General features: G+C 40.7%; 1 protein-coding gene across 1 annotated transcript in view; it reads right to left on the bottom strand.

The window, feature by feature from the left end:
• Positions 1-22,987, bottom strand: part of GPR162 (G protein-coupled receptor 162) — a 37,416-nt gene that overhangs the window by 7,756 nt on the left and 6,673 nt on the right. The window contains exon 2 of the mRNA XM_075842341.1: positions 16,857-18,816. Within this exon, the coding sequence (XP_075698456.1) occupies positions 16,857-17,696 (840 nt within the window). The 5' untranslated portion in view covers positions 17,697-18,816. The remainder of the gene's footprint in view (positions 1-16,856; positions 18,817-22,987) is intronic.

The raw sequence follows: 22,987 nt of genomic DNA on the forward strand, positions 1-22,987 counted from the left end.
GGAGCGTTGCTAGGAGACGTCTGTAAATAGTCACTGTCCAGGGTGCTGAAAGAGTTACGCGATCGGCAGTAACTGTTTCTGCACCCGGGACAGTGACTACCGATCTCAATATACATGTATCTGTAAAAAAAAATATAAGTTCATACTTACCGAGAACTCCCTGCGTCTGTCTCCAGTCCGGCCTCCCAGGATGACGTTTCAGTGTAAGTGACGGCTGCAGCCAATCACAGGCCAAGCACAGGCTGCAGCGGTCACATGGACTGGAGCGTCATCCAGGGAGGTCGGGCCGGATGCCGAAAGAGGGACGCGTCACCAAGACAACGGGCGGTAAGTATGAATTTCTTTGACTTTCACTAGGGAAAGTGCTGTCCCTTCTCTCTATCCTGCACTGAATAGGGAGAAGAGAAGCACTTTTCCTGCAGTCCGCAGCGGCCAGTCCGCATCAATTTTCTGCACATTTTGTGCAGATCCGCTGCAGAATCTGCAACGCAGATTCTGTGCGGCATTGATGCGGACAGTTGCGGAGGAATTCCGCCATGTGTGGTCATGCCCTAATACTGCCTCCTATATACAAGAATATAACTACTATAATACTGCTCCTATATACAAGAATATAACTACTATAATACTGCCCCTATATACAAGAATATAACTACTATAATACTGCCCCTATATACAAGTATATAACTATAATAATACTGCCTCCTATATACCAGAATATAACTACTATAATACTGCTCCTATATACAAGAATGTAACTACTATAAGGGCATGACCACACGTGGCGGATTTCCTCCGCAACTGTCCGCATCAATGCCGCACAGAATCTGCGTTGCAGATTCTGCTGCGGATCTGCACAAAATGTGCAGTAAATTGATGCGGACTAGCTGCTGCGGACTGCGGTAAAAGTACTTCCCTTCTCCCTATCAGTGCAGGATAGAGAGAAGGGACAGCACTTTCCCTTGTGAAAGTCAAAGAAATTCATACTTACCGGCCGTTGTCTTGGTGACGCGTCCCTCCTTCGGCATCCAGCCCGACCTCCCTGGATGACGCGGCAGTCCATGTGACCGCTGCAGCCTGTTATTGGCCTGTGATTGGCTGCAGCCGTCACTTAGACTGAAACGTCATCCTGGGAGGCCGGACTGGAGACAGAAGCAGGGAGTTCTCGGTAAGTATGAACTTCATTTTTTTTTACAGATAGCTGTATATTGGGATTGGTAGTCACTGTCCTGGGTGCAGAAACAGTTACTGCCGATCGCTTAACTCTTTCAGCACCCTGGACAGTGACTATTTACTGACGTCTCCTAGCAACGCTCCCGTCATTACGGGAGCCCCATTGACTTCCTCAGTCTGGCTGTAGACCTAGAAATACATAGGTCCAGCCAGAATGAAGAAATGTCAAGTTAAAAAAGCAAGACGCATCCGCAGCACACATAACATGTGCATGACAGCTGCGGACTTCATTGCGGAAATTAGAATCTCCATTGAAGTCAATGGAGAAATTCCGCCATGAGTCCTCCACTGCTCCGCAACAGACAGAGCATGCTGCGGACACCAAATTCCGCTCCGCAGCCTATGCTCCGCAGCGGAATTTTACGCATCGTCTAAACGAACACTGCTAAATTAAAGTGGAAGTCAATGGACAAACGGCTCCGCTACGGATTAACGCTGCGGAGTGTCCGCAGCGGAATTTAAGTGAAATTCCGCCACGTGTGAACCCATCCTAATACTGCCTCCTATATACAAGAATATACCTACTATAATACTGCCCCCTATATACAAGAATATAACTACTATAATACTGCTCCCTATATACAACACTATAACTACTATAATACTGCTCCTATATACAAGAATATAACTACTATAATACTGCTCCCTATATACAAGAATATAACTACTCTAATACTGCCTCCTATATACAAGAATATACCTACTATAATACTGCTCCTATATACAAGAATGTAACTACTATAATACTGCCTCCTATATACAAGACTATAACTACTATAATACTGCTCCTATATATAAGAATATACCTACTATAATACTGCTCCTATATACAAGAATGTAACTACTATAATACTGCCTCCTATATACAGGAATATAACTACTATAATACTGCCTCCTATATACAAGAATATAACTACTATAATACTGCCCCTATATACAAGAATATAACTACTATAATACTGCTCCTATATACAAGAATATAACTACTATAATACTGCCCCCTATATACAAGAATATAACTACTATAATACTGCCCCTATATACAAGAATATAACTACTATAATACTGCACTATATACAATAATATAACTACTATAATACTGCCCCTATGTACAAGAATATAACTACTATAATACTGCTCCTATATACAAGAATATAACTACTATAATACTGCCCCTATATACAAGAATATACCTACTATAATACTGCCCCCTATATACAAGAATATAACTACTATAATACTGCCCCTATATACAAGAATATAACTACTATAATACTACCCCCTATATACAAGAATATAACTACTATAATACTGCCCCCTAATGTACAAGAATATAACTACTATAATACTGACCCCTATATACAAGAATATAAGTACTATAATACTGTCCCTATATACAAGAATATAATTACTATAATACTGCTCCTATATACAAGAATATAACTACTATAATACTACCCCCTATATACAAGAATATAACTACTATAATACTGCCCCCTATGTACAAGAATATAACTACTATAATACCGCCTCCTATATACAAGAATGTAACTACTATAATACTGCCTCCTATACACAAGAATATAACTACTATAATACTGCTCCCTATATACAAGACTATAACTACTATAATACTGCTCCTATATACAAGAATATACCTACTATAATACTGCTCCTATATACAAGAATGTAACTACTATAAGGGCATGACCACACGTGGCGGATTTCCTCCGCAACTGTCCGCATCAATGCCGCACAGAATCTGCGTTGCAGATTCTGCTGCGGATCTACACAAAATGTGCAGTAAATTGATGCGGACTAGCTGCTGCGGTCTGCGGTAAAAGTACTTCCCTTCTCCCTATCAGTGCAGGATAGAGAGAAGGGACAGCACTTTCCCTGCTCCTATATACAAGAATGTAACTACTATAATACTGCCTCCTATATACAAGACTATAACTACTATAATACTGCTCCTATATATAAGAATATACCTACTATAATACTGCTCCTATATACAAGAATGTAACTACTATAATACTGCCTCCTATATACAGGAATATAACTACTATAATACTGCCTCCTATATACAAGAATATAACTACTATAATACTGCCCCTATATACAAGAATATAACTACTATAATACTGCTCCTATATACAAGAATATAACTACTATAATACTGCCCCCTATATACAAGAATATAACTACTATAATACTGCCCCTATATACAAGAATATAACTACTATAATACTGCACTATATACAATAATATAACTACTATAATACTGCCCCTATGTACAAGAATATAACTACTATAATACTGCTCCTATATACAAGAATATAACTACTATAATACTGCCCCTATATACAAGAATATACCTACTATAATACTGCCCCCTATATACAAGAATATAACTACTATAATACTGCCCCTATATACAAGAATATAACTACTATAATACTACCCCCTATATACAAGAATATAACTACTATAATACTGCCCCCTAATGTACAAGAATATAACTACTATAATACTGACCCCTATATACAAGAATATAAGTACTATAATACTGTCCCTATATACAAGAATATAATTACTATAATACTGCTCCTATATACAAGAATATAACTACTATAATACTACCCCCTATATACAAGAATATAACTACTATAATACTGCCCCCTATGTACAAGAATATAACTACTATAATACCGCCTCCTATATACAAGAATGTAACTACTATAATACTGCCTCCTATACACAAGAATATAACTACTATAATACTGCTCCCTATATACAAGACTATAACTACTATAATACTGCTCCTATATACAAGAATATACCTACTATAATACTGCTCCTATATACAAGAATGTAACTACTATAAGGGCATGACCACACGTGGCGGATTTCCTCCGCAACTGTCCGCATCAATGCCGCACAGAATCTGCGTTGCAGATTCTGCTGCGGATCTACACAAAATGTGCAGTAAATTGATGCGGACTAGCTGCTGCGGTCTGCGGTAAAAGTACTTCCCTTCTCCCTATCAGTGCAGGATAGAGAGAAGGGACAGCACTTTCCCTTGTGAAAGTCAAAGAAATTCATACTTACCGCCCGTTGTCTTGGTGACGCGTCCCTCCTTCGGCATCCAGCCCGATCTCCCTGGATGACGCGGCAGTCCATGTGACCGCTGCAGCCTGTTATTAGCCTGTGATTGGCTGCAGCCGTCACTTAGACTGAAACGTCATCCTGGGAGGCCGGACTGGAGACAGAAGCAGGGAGTTCTCGGTAAGTATGAACTTCATTTTTTTTTACAGATACATGTATATTGGGATCGGTAGTCACTGTCCCGGGTGCAGAAACAGTTACTGCCGATCGCTTAACTCTTTCAGCACCCTGGACAGTGACTATTTACTGACGTCTCCTAGCAACGCTCCCGTCATTACGGGAGCCCCATTGACTTCCTCAGTCTGGCTGTAGACCTAGAAATACATAGGTCCAGCCAGAATGAAGAAATGTCAAGTTAAAAAAGCAAGACGGATCCGCAGCACACATAACATGTGCATGACAGCTGCGGACTTCATTGCGGAAATTAGAATCTCCATTGAAGTCAATATAGAAATTCCGCCATGAGTCCGCCACTGCTCCGCAACAGACAGAACATGCTGCGGACACCAAATTCCGCTCCGCAGCCTATGCTCCGCAGCGGAATTTTACGCATCGTCTAAACGAACACTGCTAAATTAAAGTGGAAGTCAATGGACAAACGGCTCCGCTGCGGATTAACGCTGCGGAGTGTCCGCAGCGGAATTTAAGTGAAATTCCTCCACGTGTGAACCCAGCCTAATACTTCTCCTATATACAATAATATAACTACTATAATACTGCCCCTATATACAAGAATATACCTACTATAATACTGCCCCTATATACAATAATATATCTACTATAATACTACCCTCTATATACAAGAATATAACTACTATAATACTGCCCCCTAATGTACAAGAATATAACTACTATAATACTGCCCCCTATATACAAGAATATAAGTACTATAATACTGCCCCTATATACAAGAATATAACTACTATAATACTGCTCCTATATACAAGAATATAACTACTATAATACTGCCCCCTATGTACAAGAATATAACTACTATAATACCGCCTCCTATATACAAGAATATAACTACTATAATACTGCTCCTATATACAAGAATATAGCTACTATAATACTGCTCCCTATATACAAGAATATAACTACTATAATACTGCCCCTATGTACAAGAATATAACTACTATAATACTGCTCCTATATACAAGAATATAACTACTATAATACTGCCCCTATATACAAGAATATACCTACTATAATACTGCCCCCTATATACAAGAATATAACTACTATAATACTGCCCCTATATACAAGAATATAACTACTATAATACTACCCCCTATATACAAGAATATAACTACTATAATACTGCCCCCTAATGTACAAGAATATAACTACTATAATACTGCCCCCTATATACAAGAATATAATTACTATAATACTGCTCCTATATACAAGAATATAACTACTATAATACTGTCCTATATACAAGAATATAACTACTATAATACTGCCCCTATATACAAGAATATAACTACTATAATACTGCCCCTATATACAAGAATATAACTACTATAATACTGCTCCTATATACAAGAATATAACTACTATAATACTGCTCCTATATACAAGAATATAACTACTATAATACTGCCCCTATATACAAGAATATAACTACTATAATACTGCTCCTATATACAAGAATATAACTACTATAATACTGCCCCCTATGTACAAGAATATAACTACTATAATACCGCCTCCTATATACAAGAATATAACTACTATAATACTGCTCCTATATACAAGAATATAGCTACTATAATACTGCTCCCTATATACAAGAATATAACTACTATAATACTGCCCCCTATATACAAGAATATAACTACTATAATACTGCCCCCTATATACAAGAATATAACTACTATAATACTGCCCCCTATATACAAGAATATAACTACTATAATACTGCTCCCTATATACAAGAATATAACTACTATAATACTGCTCCTATATACAGGAATATAACTACTATAATACTGCTCCTATATACAAGAATATAACTACTATAATACTGATCCTATATACAAGAATATAACTACTATAATACTGCCCCCTATATACAAGAATATAACTACTATAATACTGATCCTATATACAAGAATATAACTACTATAATACTACCCCCTATATACAAGAACATAACTACTATAATACTGCCCCCTAATGTACAAGAATATAACTACTATAATACTGCCCCCTATATACAAGAATATAAGTACTATAATACTGCTCCTATATACAAGAATATAACTACTATAATACTGCTCCTATATACAAGAATATAACTACTATAATACTGCTCCTATATACAAGAATATAACTACTATAATACTGCCCCTATATACAAGAATATAACTACTATAATACTGCTCCTATATACAAGAATATAACTACTATAATACTGCCCCCTATGTACAAGAATATAACTACTATAATACCGCCTCCTATATACAAGAATATAACTACTATAATACTGCTCCTATATACAAGAATATAGCTACTATAATACTGCTCCTATATACAAGAATATAACTACTATAATACTGCCCGCTATATACAAGAATATAACTACTATAATACTGCCCCTATGGATTTTTTATTGTTTTTTATACCTGAGCAGTAATGGAATTACTCTTATATGATTATCCCCTTCCCGACATCCGACGTATATACACACCGCACGCCGGGTGGGGGAGTATGGAGCGGGCTCACAGGCTGAGACCGCTCGATAGGGTGAGTGTGTCAGCTCTGTTACAGCCGACACTTCCGGGTAACGAGCGGGATCCCGCCATTTAAATTACTAAAAACAGGGGGGCGACCTTAGTGTTGCAGTATATCGTGCAAGCGATCTAACGATCGCTGGTTAATGTCCCCTAGGGGGACACATAAAAAGCAGTAAAATAAAGTTTTTTTAACAAATAAAAAAAAAAATACAAATTAAAAGCTAAAAAAACCCTCCTTTTCCCATTTTCCCTCAAGCACAATGTAAAAAAAATAAAAAGCTAACATAACTGGTATCGACGCGTCCGTAAAAGTCTGAGCTATTACAATATATCATTATTTAGTCCGCACGGTGAACGCCGGAAAAAATAAAAAATTAAAAACATTCGAATTGCTGTTTTTTGGTCCCTTCTTCTCCCACACAAAAATTGAATAAAAAGTTATCAAAAACTGTCACGTACCCCAAAATGGTACCAATACAAACTGCAGCTCGCCCCGAAAAAAATAAGCCCTCACATGGCTAAATCGACAGAAAAATAAAAACTTTATGGCTCTCAGAATTTGGCGACAAAACGCAAATTTTATTTTTAACAATCAGTCTTTTCTTGTAAAAGTAGTAAAAAAGAAAGAAAACTATATAAATTTAGTATCGCTGTAATCGTATTGACCCGCAGAATAATGTTAACATGCCGTTTTTACCGTACGGTGAACGCCGTAAAAACAAAACCACACAAAAGGTTGAGGAATTGCTGTTTTTTTCCTATTCCACCCCACATATATATTTTTTCTCGTTTCCCACTACATTATACGGTACAAAAAAAGGTGCTGGAAAAATCTACAACTCGTCCCGCAATAAACAAGCCCTCATACGCCAATATTGATGGAAAAATAAAAGCGTTATGGCTTTTGGAAGGTGGAGAGGGGAAAATATGAGTGAAAATCCGAAAAATGGCTGCGGCGGGAAATGGTTAAAGTTGCTCATTAAGGTTGATGGAGAATCTCGAGTTCTACCTACTAATGGATGATATTTGGATGATAGGTGATGTTGATTTATGCCTGTGAATCATATTTTCTTACATATAGTAACAATGTTGCTTTATTTTCCGCTCCGCTTTGGGTCAGTACAAGATGTTACATTGATACAATTACTATATATTGCTGCAATTATCCAAACAAGTTACCAAGAGAGGAGCAATTCAAAGCAAGCAAGAACTCACACAGGATTTTACCTAATGTGCGCTTAGTTGAATTTACAGCGCGGAGAACGCAGCGGGAACGCCTGTTATACGAGCGACGCTGCCATCAGCTTTACATTTAAGTGCCCTGTGCACCTGGATGCAACAATGTCTATTTCTGGTGCGAAGAGCACAACAGTGGTCACATACAATGTACTTACCATAGTGATCAATGATCTCTATAGCAACTACATTACAAATCTATTTTCTAGGCATTGACAGAGATAAATCACAGGCAAAATATAAAATATGGACCCCAACAGACCCCCTGTAACCTATCTAAGCTGGTCAATTTACACCACAGCATATAATAATACCCCTCCCCACCTAAATGGACACCAAGGAATATAATAAATCCCCCCTCCCCAACAATTGCCAGGGAATATTACTTAACTTGCCATCTCCAAACACCAGGGAATATTACCAATCCCTTACTTTCCACGTCATATAAAAAAAAAAGGTTCCTACTCCACTGAACACCAGGAAATATTACCTAAACTCCTTACCCACTACAGCCCAGGGTGAACACCCCATCCAACCATGTCTCAGAGAATATATCCAACCCCCTTCCCACTGGACACCAGGGAACATTACCTAAACTCGCTACCTACTACAGCCCAGGGTGAACACCCCATCCAAACACGTCTCAGAGAATATATCCAACCCCCTTCCCACTGGACACCAGGAAATATTACCTAAACTCTCTACCCACTACAGCCCAGGGTGAACACCCCATCCAACCATGTCTCAGAGAATATATCCAACTCCCTTCCCACTGGACACCAGGAAATATTACTTAAACTCTCTACCCACTACAGCCCAGGGTGAACACCCCATCCAACCACGTCTCAGAGAATATATCCAACCCCCTTCCCACTGGACACCAGGGAACATTACCTAAACTCCCTACCCACTACAGCCCAGGGTGAACACCCCATCCAACCATGTCTCAGAGAATATATCCAACCCCCTTCCCACTGGACAACAGGGAACATTACCTAAACTCGCTACCCACTACAGCCCAGGGTGAACACCCCATCCAACCACGTCTCAGAGAATATATCCAACCCCCTTCCCACTGGACACCAGGGAACATTACCTAAACTCCCTACCCACTACAGCCCAGGGTGAACAACCCATCCAACCATGTCTCAGAGAATATATCCACCCCCTTCCCACTGGACACCAGGGAACATTACCTAAACTCCCTGCCTACTGTATGAGAGAGAATAATCCCTAAATTGCCCCTCCCAAACAGACCCCAGGGAGTATTACAACCCCTGTCTTACTGGACACCAGTGTATATTACCGACCCCCTCCCCACTGGACATCATGGAGTTGTACTTCAATTTACCCCCCCCCCCAAGCATACTACAGGGGATATTACCAACCCCTCATTCCCACTAGACAATAAAGCATATTGCAAAACCCCAGTTTCCATCAAACACCAAGTTACTTCATCTAACACTGCCCTGGTCTAGAGGACCTTGGAAATATTACCCTCCCCCTACCTCTCTGTCCTCTGGATAACACTGAAAGCACCACTGACCCCCAGGGACAATGTGGATTGTATCCCCACATATCGCTACGTTTGCCTCTGGGTAAGTCCTCTGGTTGATGCACTTATAATGTCATCGCACTAGTTAGAGCTATCTCACTGTCAAAATGAGTAACTTTTTTAAAAATGTTTTTCGTTTTTTTATCTCTTGTATATAACTGGAGAATTGTTATTATTAGATTACTTTATGTATGGCAATGTTATTTGAGCACTGTATGGTGGTATTATTTCAGCACTGTATGATGGTATTATTTCAGTATTGTACGATGGTATTATTTGAGCACTGTATGGTTGTAGTATTTGGGCACTGTATGGTTGTAGTATTTGGGCACTGTATGGTTGTAGTATTTGGGCAGTGTATGGTGGTGTTACTTCGGCAGTGTATGGTGGTGTTACTTCAGCACTGTATGGCGGTGTTATTTGAGCACTGTATTGTGGTATTACTTCAGCACTGTATGGCAGTATTATTTGAGCACTGTATAGTGGTATTATTTGAGCACTGTATGGTGGTATTATTTGAGCACTGTATAGTGGTATTATTTGAGCACTGTATGGTGGTATTATTTGAGCACTGTATGGTGGTATTATTTGATCACTGGATGGCAGTATTCTTTCAGCACTGTATGGCGATATTATTTCAGCACTGTATGGCGGTATTATTTCAGCACTGTATGTTGGTATTATTTCAACACTGTATGGCGGTATTATTTCAGCACTGTATGGTGCTATTTGCTAAGGCATTGTGTGGCACTGCTACTTGGGCACTGTGCACTGAATTACTTTTGCAGTTTATGATAGTGGTAGAACTGTATAGCATGGTTTTATATGCAACTCTATTGAAGCGTTATTTGGTCAATGTATGCCAGTATTACTTGGGAACCATACTGTATGCCATTGTTTGGTATGGTTATTTGTACACTGTATGACACAACATTATATGGAGGGGCAGCAACTGAAAATAGGGTACAGGGCATCATCCCATAAAAGGCTGGCACTGTGCATAACGTAGAAGATTTGCCATTCTGAAGTCTTGCATAGCGGAGTGATACCCCCTGTGATGGCAGTAATAGGGGCCATATATGAGCGTGTCCCAGAAATAGATAAAATGAATAAATGGCTGATTAGAATTATAACAACTTTACTAAAGAGGACAATTTGGGGACTTTTTACATTTTATTGAGTATGCTCTGTTTTCTTATCGTCTATTCTGAATACCCTTCATTATTGGTAATCAATGACTGCGTCGCCCGTAGAACCGTTTCCTTCAATTATTATAAAGTGATTCACACCAGGAAATCAATAAACATTGTACGCTCAACGAAGCGCAAAACAAAAATATTTCCGAACAAAATGTACCTATAAATAAGGAAGAGGAACAACATAAGTTTCGGTTTAAAGGTGTTGTACCAGAATTGACAATTATCCACAGGATAGGTGATAATTCTCTGATCACTGGGACCCCCAAAAACAGGGGTCCTGGACCTTCATTTCTTCTCACTGCACCCCCCTGGAAGACATTCAGCATGCGCGCTGCTGCTCCATTCAAAGTCTGTGGGACCAACGGAAACATCCAAGTACAGCGTTCGACTGTTTCCCGTCAGCCTCAGACATTAAATGGAGCGAACACATGCTCGACCGCCGTTCCATTCAATCTCCTTCTCACTGCGGGGAGTACAGTGAGTAGTAATGGAGGTTCAGGACCCCTATTCTTGCCATCGTTGGGGCCCCTAGCGATCAATTATCACCGATCCTGTGGTTAAGTGATGATTGTCGATTCTGGTACAACCGCTTGAAATAGTTTAACAAATATCGGTTTTAATGGGGGTGTCTCGTATAGAAAACCCATTTTCAAATACCCTATTAGAGGATTCTGGGAGAGGGTCCAAGATATACCCTATATGTCTGATAGATGCGAGTTTCAGCTTTGGGACCTGCACCTATGTCTAGAAAGGGGGTTACCCGACCCTGACTTGCCTGGTAAAGTGACTGCTAACATTCACTGACAACAAACAGAAATCTTGAAAATTGTGAAGAATTGGTGCACAAAATATATTAGAAAGCAGCAGAACTTTTCATTCTACAATCATTACGCTTTATTTACAGAAAAACCCTCCAATATTGTGTTGCGGACATGATACAGCGGCTTTATGTCCAGACATTAATCTGCGTTCTGTCCTGCACGGTAATAATCTGGCGTTGAGCTGACCTCGTTGTCACATGTCAGCGCCGCACGTCATAGAGCAATCCTGCTACTCTCCAGCTGTAATTATACTACAAGTCCCGGGAGGGTCCCTGAGGTCACGTATCTGTACGGTATTGTTTGTAATGGACGAGCTGACGCTTAATAACTGAAGTGCTGGAAGCCAGCGGCACACGTGGGGTTAACCAGTTCACAGCAGCCGCTGCCGCCAAACTGCTAATTAAGAGAAACAGATTATTACGTTAATTGTTAAAATAATTAACGCGGTTGTGAGGAGAACGGAGACATCCAGGGCAGACTGAGGGTGTATTCACATGGTGCGGTTTTGCCTGGAAACCGCTGCAAAAAACACATGCGTTTTCTCTATGCAGTTTTTTTGCCGTACAGCAAAAACCGCGGCAAAATCGCCCCTTGTGAATACACCCTGACAGGACAGGGGGTATCTTCCAGTTTTTTGTTTTTTTTTACATGAGTAATTTTTGTCTAGATTTTTTAACGAAGAACGGTGTTCGTTTCTACAAAATGGCGCGGTTTGTCTCGATGACGTATATAGCTGCAAAAAACAACGCAAAACTGAAAAAAATTACTCGTAACTGAGGAGGAGAGGAGATCAGGTGTGAAGAGGTAAAGATAGAGAAAATTATAGTGGTGGTGCGGGCGAGGAGAGGGGAGGGACGAGCTCATGAGTGTTGCCACAAAGTAAGACGTAAAAGTAACCCCTAAAGCGCCACTGCCGGGCCAGAACTAATGTATGCAAATGACCAAATTTATCAAAATGGTGCATGATAAATTTGGCGCAACTCAGCAGGCACGTTAGAATATTTTCTCCTCCTATATGGCACACATATATACTAAGTCCCGTTCACTGCAATAATGCGGATGTGTTCCCATTGCAGTGAAAGGAAGATTCCAACTATAGTTTCGGAAATCTGAAATCAGAAGACAAATTAGTACAGTGGCCCCTTTGTTCTGTGGACACAGGGACCCTACTTAGGACATCTTCTCATGTCAGTGACATTCATTAGATGTCTTACAGTAAATGTCCACCTTTAAATGCCATGATTTTATTTCTATTTTTTTTTTTACTCTAAATTGATTACTTAATATTTCTTTATAGTGACAGGAGCTTTAGGATCTAGGGCTCCCCTGCAGAGTTATAAAATAAAATTATAGCTGCCTGCAGTCACCACTAGGGGGAGCTTAGCAGCTTACTGTGCATGCATTGAACTCAATAGTAACACAATATGCAGTTAAGCTCCCCCTAGTGGTGGCTGCATAACGTCAGAATTTCAGCATTTGACTCAACGTCTACATTATGGGATTTGAAACACATTCAATCGTAAAAGAATGGAGGTGGAGAGTCACTATAATGCACAATTATTTAATGGCTGTACAACTCATCATTCTCCTCCGTTGCAAAAATTAAGAATTGGTTTATGCTTTCCCTGGGGGCCTACATTAATTGTAATTTAACTCTGGACACAAGTCATGCAGCAATGCCCATGATTTCAGAATCTATGGGTTGCATCGTTTTGTGCCTGGCACCATAGCAGCGACATACCTAGCTTCAAACTTAAGGTATGCCACTACACTAGCATGAAGTTGTAGTCTGTTTCCAATGGTGAATTCCTATCATTGTGTGGCCCTAACCTTAAATTGAAAGCCCACCTTTTTACACTATTTTATTTTTTTCATCTTAAAAGGTCCCCAATGATGGTCCACAAATGTCCACAATGCTGTATTGCTTAACATCCTAATAAATCTTTATAGATATTGAAACTCCATTTTTTTATAGAACTTTACATCTCCTTCTTTCCGTCACATGTCTATAATATTACATGATTCAATTCTGCCTCGTAATCAAGACGGATTTATACAGCTCCCATTAAAGTCAATGATAAATCTGTATGCAGTGAGCTCCCTCTAGTGGTAGAGGCAGGCAGAGAGAATGTAATCATTTAACTCTACGGCACCCTACAATCTCAGGAAAGTCTTTATGCCAATCCCAATAAAAAAAAAATTTATGGCAAATGCGTGCACTATGACTTGTGGGACATATGAAATATATTGTGATCCAATTTCCCATCCCATCCCAAATGTGCAATTCCCAATGCGGGCCCTGCTGGCCACGCTGTCATATACCTGTAATGGGGTCCACATTGTCCTGCAGGTCATACAATCAAAGTCTATTTTTGTGTGACAGGCGCCTTTCCCCATACCTCCCAATATTTCAATCCCCATTAGCGAGACATTTTAAGGCCCTGCCCAGATCTGACTAGGAACGCCCACAAAACATCCCAGAAACAACCACTTTAAGTCGTATTTGCCCTCCACCCTTGTTAGGTTTGTCTGTGGGACGGTCGGGAGGTATACGTTCACTCACCAACGCTTCATGTATCCTGGCACCTACAATATTATCAGCCGCTTGGACCAAGCCTACATTTGCAGAGATATCAACCTAGGAGAGCCCGTCACAGGGATATTCCAGAGCAGTGGGTCGTGGTAAATTTGGGAGTGGCTTATATAAAAGTACGTGGCTATATAGAGCCACTATCTTTATATTAGACCGGACCCCTAAATTATTATCAGACCAGTTCATATATTCAGACTCCAGATACTATATATCATACCCCTGTCCCCTAACTTAATTCAGACCCTAGGTCAGACACACAAAATATGGGGTTCTGACGCTGTGACCGGGTGAAAACTATACATCACTGAATGGCCGGGTGAAAACTATACATCACCGCGTGACCGGGTGAAAACTATACATCACCGCGTGACCGGGTGAAAACTATACATCATCGCGTGACCGGGTGAAAACTATACATCACCGCGTGACCGGGTGAAAACTATACATCATCGCGTGACCGGGTGAAAACTATACATCACCGCGTGACCGGGTGAAAACTATACATCACCGAGTGACCGGGTGAAAACTATACATCACCGCGTGACCGGGTGAAAACTATACATCACCGCGTGACCGGGTGAAAACTATACATCACCGAGTGACCGGGTGAAAACTATACATCACCGCGTGACCGGGTGAAAACTATACATCACCGCGTGACCGTGTGAAAACTATAAATCACCGAGTGACTGGGTGAGGGGACTGAAAATAGGGTGACTACCGGTAAAACCGGGAGAATTGATCTGTCTGCTAATGTTTATACAAAGAATTTCTTTTTGAATCTATAATTTGTGCACCCCCCTCCCTATGGTGCCCTAGGCTTGGTTCAGCGCCGAATACTGAAATACTGGCACTCACATCTCAGTGCGATACAAGATAATTAAAACTAGAAGTGTCAATTAGGAAGGAAAGATTTGGACAGTAAATGATTGGATTGTGTACAAGTTGGAAGCTCATTACTGGAGGAATAAAGAGTGGAGGTGCCGAGAGCGGCGCATGAGAGAGAAGACGTGAGTGGGAACACAGGAGATAAGGAACATAAAAGCAGATTGTGTAAGAGAAATGAGTAGGTGTTTACCAGGAAAAAATACAAGTAAGGCGGTAGACAGACAGGAGAGATGATGATATCAAGCCATAGACCTGGAAATTGTATGGGGGTCCTGTATAAAAACTAGGGGGGGGGGGGGGAATTAACCAATTAGATGCTTGCTTACACATCAAAAATTTCACTAAAAAAAATGACATCACTTCAGCTGCAGAGAAAAAATGGATCCGAAAATCCACGATATTGGAACTGTTTGGTTCATGAAGCTCAATACTTATTTTTGGGAAAAATATTTTATTTTTATAATTTTTTTTATTTAGAATTTTTTTTCCAAGTAGAGGTTAAGTCTGTATTCAGACGTTGCGGTTTTGAGCCTCTGGCATCATGCACACAGCTATATTATGGTTTCTAGGGGTCTAGAGGAGATTATCTCCAACGTACGGCACCCAATAAAGCACCGAACGGCAAAGACTCTGCATGCTGCCGAACACCCTTCTGCCATGTACATGAGACGTCAGTCGACAAGTTCAGTCTTATGTAAATAAAGCTTAATCGTTGTAAAATGAAAAGATATGCATCTTTCTAGTATATTTTGTGTTTCAACTTCTCACCATTTTCAAGATCTCTGCTTGCTTTCAATGAAGGGAAACATTCATTGTTTGCATTCTGAGGTAAGGTCAAAAATGCCTAGAGAAATAGCGCAGCATGCTGCACAGTTATTCCGGTAAAACGTCAGACACTCTGACGAAAACCCAATGGATCCAGTAAAGCCAATGGATTCTGTCGGGCGCAATTTTTCGCTTTTATATCCCTTTGACGGAAGAGAAAAACATAAAAAAGGAAAACTGTTGTGAACCCAGCCTAACAAACAACTATCTGACCAGGACTAGGTCAGGGTGGATTTTTAACATTTAACTGCAAACAAGATTGTTTCTATTCAATGACAGCAATATATCTCACTTTCATTACACAGTGAAAAAGAAGCAACCGCTTTAAGGGGCTAAGTAACAGCTGCATATTTCACATTCCCTAATTCTACATCACTGAACAAGAGTGAATTACTCAAAGTTATTAACATTAGTTATAATACTGCTGATCCGCCACCTACTGGCACTGAGCACTCAATACTTACTTTGAATTACTTCGCTATCTACAAGCAATTTACATGTAATGTTAATTAATTTACAAAAACAAAGACAATCTACAACATTGAGAGCAATAAGGCTGGCGAATATAAAAATATGAACCCAATTTCCCCATCTCACCAATATGGGTAGCCCAGTCAGTGCATCATACAGCAGGACAATGCCCCCAACCAGTCCGGTGACTTGCGCTGCCGTCCTTGGTGATTCTGACCCATCCAATGACGAGCGTCTTTTTCCCTGAGCATCCTGTACTACGATGGCGGGTACTTCCAGCATCCCTTCTGCACCAGCTTCCCCGGTCCCTCCTCTGTTCCCAGATGCAGGACAGCAACAAGCATGGTATAAAGTCACTCCTAAACATCCAAGACCCGTGCCCACCCCACCTAACAACAATAGCTGGAAACACAGCCCAAAGCCCAAGCCAATCCGACTAGCCAGGAAGTGGCAACCACGTGTGTAGAATCTGCGGGCATTGTCATGCCACCCAATGGATGGCAACGTGGACAGCACAAAAGAAGCTGCCCAAATTCCAAGAGCGCCTTGCAGTGCCTGTCTTCGTGCACCACCCAACCTGTAACTAACAGGCCAGCGCACCATCCACATTCGATGATAAGAGAGGCAGGCCACGGTCAAGCACGTGGACAGTGCTAGTGTATAATACGTGGATACAAACACCTTGCACAAACCCTCATTCCATTCATAACCCGGAGAATGTCTTCTTCTGAGCTGCACCACCGAAAACAATGATAGGGGCACAGCAGCCATGAGTAAGTGTGTTCCTGCCAGCAAACAAAGGAGCAGTTCCAGAGGGCGAGGGCGCTGCCCGCTTCCACCTCGGCTGGCTAAACTCAGGATACTCCAGGCATTTGCAAGTAATGAGAGGGCACCACATGCCAACCACGAAACAGAGTTGTTTTGATATAGCTCATCGGCCTCATCCTGATCAGAGGCCCGTGGCATTTTTTGGGTAAAGGTTCTGATATTGTGTTGTCAATTCCTTCTTGAGTTATTTTTCTTTGTTGCTTCCAGTTTTCGTTTTATCTTTTCACTTTTCTTCGTAGACTGAATCTCTCAGATGCCCAAATCTACCACTATTATTCTTCTCCTTGCCACCTAAAGCTCATTTACTGCTTTGCAAAAATTCTACCTTCAAAATCTTAACAACTTCAACCAGCCAAGTGACTCTCTTAGTTGCCAAATCTGCTCCCACCGTCTGCCAATATTTGCCACATCTCTCCTTTAAACACCTTATACCCTTTTACTCCCCTGCCTTTTCTATAGTCCACTTGGTCTATCTTTAAAGCCCTCTCAGCCACTCACTGTACCCACCTTATCCCTCGACGCTTTTTGCTTTTGCCGTCACTGCCAACCTTGTTGCTAACCGTTCCCTCTGTCCCCACTTTAAAATGTTAACATAACCATTGGTTGGTCTTCTTCCTAAAATGCTCCTCTGCCAAGTTGTCTTCTCCTCAACTCTTAACTGGTCCTTCTTTCCGGACTCCTTCCTTGTTCTTCTCCTTATGCTCTTAAACAAGTCTCTACCATTGCGTTGTCTCTACTTGCTTTACTCTTGGTCTCTTCAATCTTTGATCATTTACCCTTGTCTGGAATCCTTCTTCCAAAAACCATTTCCCACCATTCACCCTACCACACGCTTTACAAAGAGTCTCCAAGTCCCTTTAGTATTTTTTAAGGTCTCTCCTGTCCACCACTAGAGTGCACACGTATAGCAATGTATCTACCTCTAACTTATGTTTAGTCTTTGCCCATGCCGACCCTATGTCTATCCTATATTCTCCATCTTTTGAGCAATCAACTCTTCATGCCGTGAAGAAACAGTCAGTCTTGTCTAGGAGTCTTTTTGAAATTTGCTGATTTCCGTAAGCCAACTCCGTTTCCTTGCTATCTCTTGCCGAATATTTGCTGTCTCTTTCACTGCGCACGCGCGCCTCCTTTTTCTCCACTGATCCCTGGTAGCGTCTTGGGAATTACACACAGTCTTGTGATAATTGCAGTCACTCTCTGTTAGAGAGCTCATACCACTTCTGATGCTTGACGTGGAATCCCCGAAGAACGTCTCCTGAGGGAAGACAGAAGAAAATAACATGACAGTGCGCGTCAGTCTGTCTCTCTCTCCTTCAAACACAAATGATGGTGTACCTTTTATATTAAAAAATTATATAGTAACGGGTACAAGTAATAAAGATGTGATCAGATAATGAAGTACCAATAAGCTGCGATCTGGGAAGGATTGAAATCATGGGGTGACATTTTGGCTGCCAGTCTTTTCCGGTGCCACTGGATTGGGTAGGTTGTTGTTTTGGGGGCTAAACCTAGTTTGTTCCAGTATGGCCGTCAGCTGGGTTGGACTCGCCCACCAGAGTACCAGAGGGTGTTCAGGTGAGCCCAGGCTCTGACATAATAACAGGCCCTAAAGGACCAGCAGAAGACAAGCTCATTTGAAGCTCACGAATCACTTGCTACAAGGGTCTACTTCTTAACGGTTGATCACAAATAACCAATTAGATCTTATTGAAGATGTGCCCTGTGTAATCGTAACAGCAAACATTAAGATGTTCTGTAAAGATGGAGGGTGAATGCTCAAAATATCAGGGTATCGCAGTACGCCACTGACCGGCAGGATCTGATGAATCCCATACCCATTAGATCATCCATTGACCGATCCAAAAATGACAAGATCTGTTGTTGAAAATTAAATGTATATGGGTAGCTGCCTATAGACGCGGGATGATTTCCACCCAAAAGATCTTTCACCAGCCAATTAAAACTACCAGTCATTCCATTAAGATGCACAATTGACCAAATGTCAAAATTAATGTTTATGGAAATGGAAAGATGAGTGGCTGCCAGATACCCATGATGGGGGAAAAACAGAAATCCAGGACAATTGTCCAACAATGCCGATCTATGTTTTCCCTCAATATTATGTTCGAGGGTGCCTGACAACTTCTATATACATTCGATTATCAGAAAATCTTTTTGAAAGGACAGTATCTACCAATAGCAATTTAATGGCTATGGAAATCCAGCGAAAGGATCTTCTGCTAGGTCATAGATACATGTGAGAAGATAACATTGGCGAGGTCTGTGATCATGGACCACCACTGATATCCAGAGTGAGAGGGCTTTATGGAGATATTCGAGCCCCTTTGGCACTGCTCAGATATTTTTGTTTCAGATTTGCAGTAACAGAAGTCTCATGCCAAAGGTGTGTGATCCCTCTATAGAGCCATTTTTTTCTGCAAATCATTTGTGGTCTGAGACTTCACCAATGAGATCTTCTCAAATGTATCTATGACAGAAGATAATTTTGACTGAATTTTCTCTTTAAGATCCCTTGAAGGTGGACGTGGGAGGAAATGTTTTACTCTGTACTATACGGACATAGACATTGATATTTCTCATGGTCACATGACACTCAGGGGAGCGGTTTCGTAACAGAGAAAGTGTTTGTGGGCGGGGCTTGACACCATCAGGAGTAGAACTGGTTCGGTGAGGCATTGGCGTTTCCCGGTTACTACTGTATTGCGGGTGACCATGATCGGCAGCTCACTTGTAACTATAAATAATCATGTCATGAGAGCAACTGCCTGGAGATATCCATTAAGATATGTTCAAGCAACTCCTCAGCTTTATGCCATTCACCTGTCCACATTAACTGAATGTAAAAAATATTCAAAAAGATTTGGGTATTTTTCACGCCTACACTGAGCTCACCTGCAATATATCCAAAGCAGGGAGCAAATTGCTCAGTGCCTGTTGGCACGTACAGAGATATTCGCTTTAGTAAGGCCTGTCAAATAATTCGTTTTTTATGGACTGTCAAACCAATCCGGTGTCTATTTGGCTTAACCCTGTTGAAAATGTATGAATTCGTGCCCTGTGGTTTTGCATTTGTATGAATGAGTCTGGCACTGCTCAATGAGCACACTTTGCATCAATCATTTATCCTCCTTGGCAGGACCGCAGATGCCAAGGAGCCTTTTATGGATATTTTCTACTGCAAATATTGAGTTATACAGATATGATGACTATAAATCATCATTATCGTAATTGCTGATGGTCGATATTAGCCTGTACTTGTATAATAGTCTAACCCAGCTGGACAGCAATAGATGACCTAGCTATGGGATCGTAGGGTAGAACGAGCTGTAAACTTAAAGATCTGTCACTAGTTTATTAATTCCCTACCCCCTAACTAATCTAATAGGCGCTAAGATGCTGATAATTACATTGTGATTTTTTTTCAAAAATATTTATGTGCATTTTCTAAATATGCTAATTTTGCTATACTTGCCAAATGGGAGGTGACTCTTTCTTTTCTCTTTGAGTGGTGTAATGTTTTCTGTATAACGCTGTCCAATCATCATACAGCTTTTCCCCCTTCCCTGCCCAGGAGCACAGCGTGATCATATAGTATACAGCTTCTATACCCGAGTGTGTTTCCAACTGGTGATATCTCTGGTTGTTTCACAGCTAGAACTGCGATAGTGTGATATGAATGATTAGAACCTCCTCTTTCATATGCCACCATAACCGCTGTTCTAGGTGGTCCATAGTCCAAGATATGGCTGTTTTAAGTTATTCCCCCTTCCCTCCAGCCTCAGTCTCCCACACTGTGTGAAGCAGCTTCATGCTGATAGGACAGCGTCAGATGCTGTGAGGAGGCTCCACCCCCAGAGAATCGCTGGTGGTGACACCCACTTGTCTAGTATAGCCTAATTTGCATATTTAGAAAAAGCTCAAAACTTTTAAAATAATAAATGTTTTCGAACACAATTTTCACTAGTATTATCAGTGTGACAGCGCCTATCAGATTAGCTAGGAGATTGGACATGACTAAACTAGTGACAGATCCTCTTTAAGAGGCCAAAATGGATATTCGGATCAACCCATGCTGATATACTACACTAACTAAATGAAATATAGTTTCTGTGTGTGCCCAATGTCAGTAGGCTGCTTTCAGTCCTGGAATATTTATCTGCACTCCATTCAAGAAACTATACTTTGCAGTTCATGTTAGCCTATTATCTGCACAACCTACACCCTATCTATCTTTTATATACACCCTATCTATTTATAACCTAATACAACTTTATGGTTATAATCAACATAAACTTTTTTTGTTATTGGCTTAGATTTTTCAATCTGAAACTCAACAAGTTTCCTGAAGAATGCTGTAATACTATATTTTATCTTAAAAACTGGAACTGTCTGTTGGATATATTTACTAATGATAGATATCAGCATAGTTCAGTAGGAGATACAACTAGTTGTACAAAGTGACGATAAAGTAAGGTTATGTAGAGTAATGTGAGATAAAGCTGAGGTCGAAAGAGATTACCATGGGCCCCAGGGCTGGGACTAGACTATCAATTCATGTGAGATGATCAGACATCAAAATATTTCAGTTGGCCCACTAGCTTAGGCCCCATGCACACAACCGTTCCCATAATCACGGTCCGTAATTACGGGCACGGCCGACCACGGACAGTCGTCCGCATTTGTGGGCCGTGCTCCCATTATAAAGTATGGGAGCATGGTCCGTAAAAACCAAAATATAGGACATGTCCTATCTTTTGCGGAAGGTTTCTATGGCACGGACACCTTCTTGTAAATATACGGGCATGTGTCTGTGGACAATAGAAGTGAATGGGTCTGTAATTGCGGTCCATAATTATGGTCCGCTATTACAGAAGTTTTTTACGGTTGTGTGCATGGGGCCTAAGGAACCCAATCATCTAGCATGTAAAGAATTAAAAATCTATGGCATTCTCATCTGCTGGGGCATTGGGCACTGCCTGATTGCTTGACCACTAAGTCGGCCCCTGTGCAGGGTATGATAGTTATGCAGATTTCCAAAATTTGAAATAAGTCTGTGGCACAGTTGTGATGGAACATAATTTTCTCTGCAATGGAAATGCCCGTTTTAAGTATCACCCCATGGTAAGGACGGTAGCCCATTTATACCCGTAGTTTTATGTTACGTCAGCCATAAATTAGATAAAGGTTAGTGGCAGTTTAAAGATGGTCATACACTCAGCCGATATGTCTGATAAGTGAAAGATATCTAAAAGTATGGACGGATGTAATGTTTTTGAGTACAGCTAATTCTATTTAGAATTCAGAGCACATTCAGTCACATAGATTGGTAATTGTGGCTCATGGGCACGAGTTGAATGACATAAGCAAACAGACGGCATGAGGAAGGATAGAAGTAGAAAGATGGC

This window comes from Rhinoderma darwinii, chromosome 11 (genome assembly GCF_050947455.1).
Source record: "Rhinoderma darwinii isolate aRhiDar2 chromosome 11, aRhiDar2.hap1, whole genome shotgun sequence".
Taxonomy (NCBI): Eukaryota; Metazoa; Chordata; class Amphibia; order Anura; family Rhinodermatidae; genus Rhinoderma; species Rhinoderma darwinii.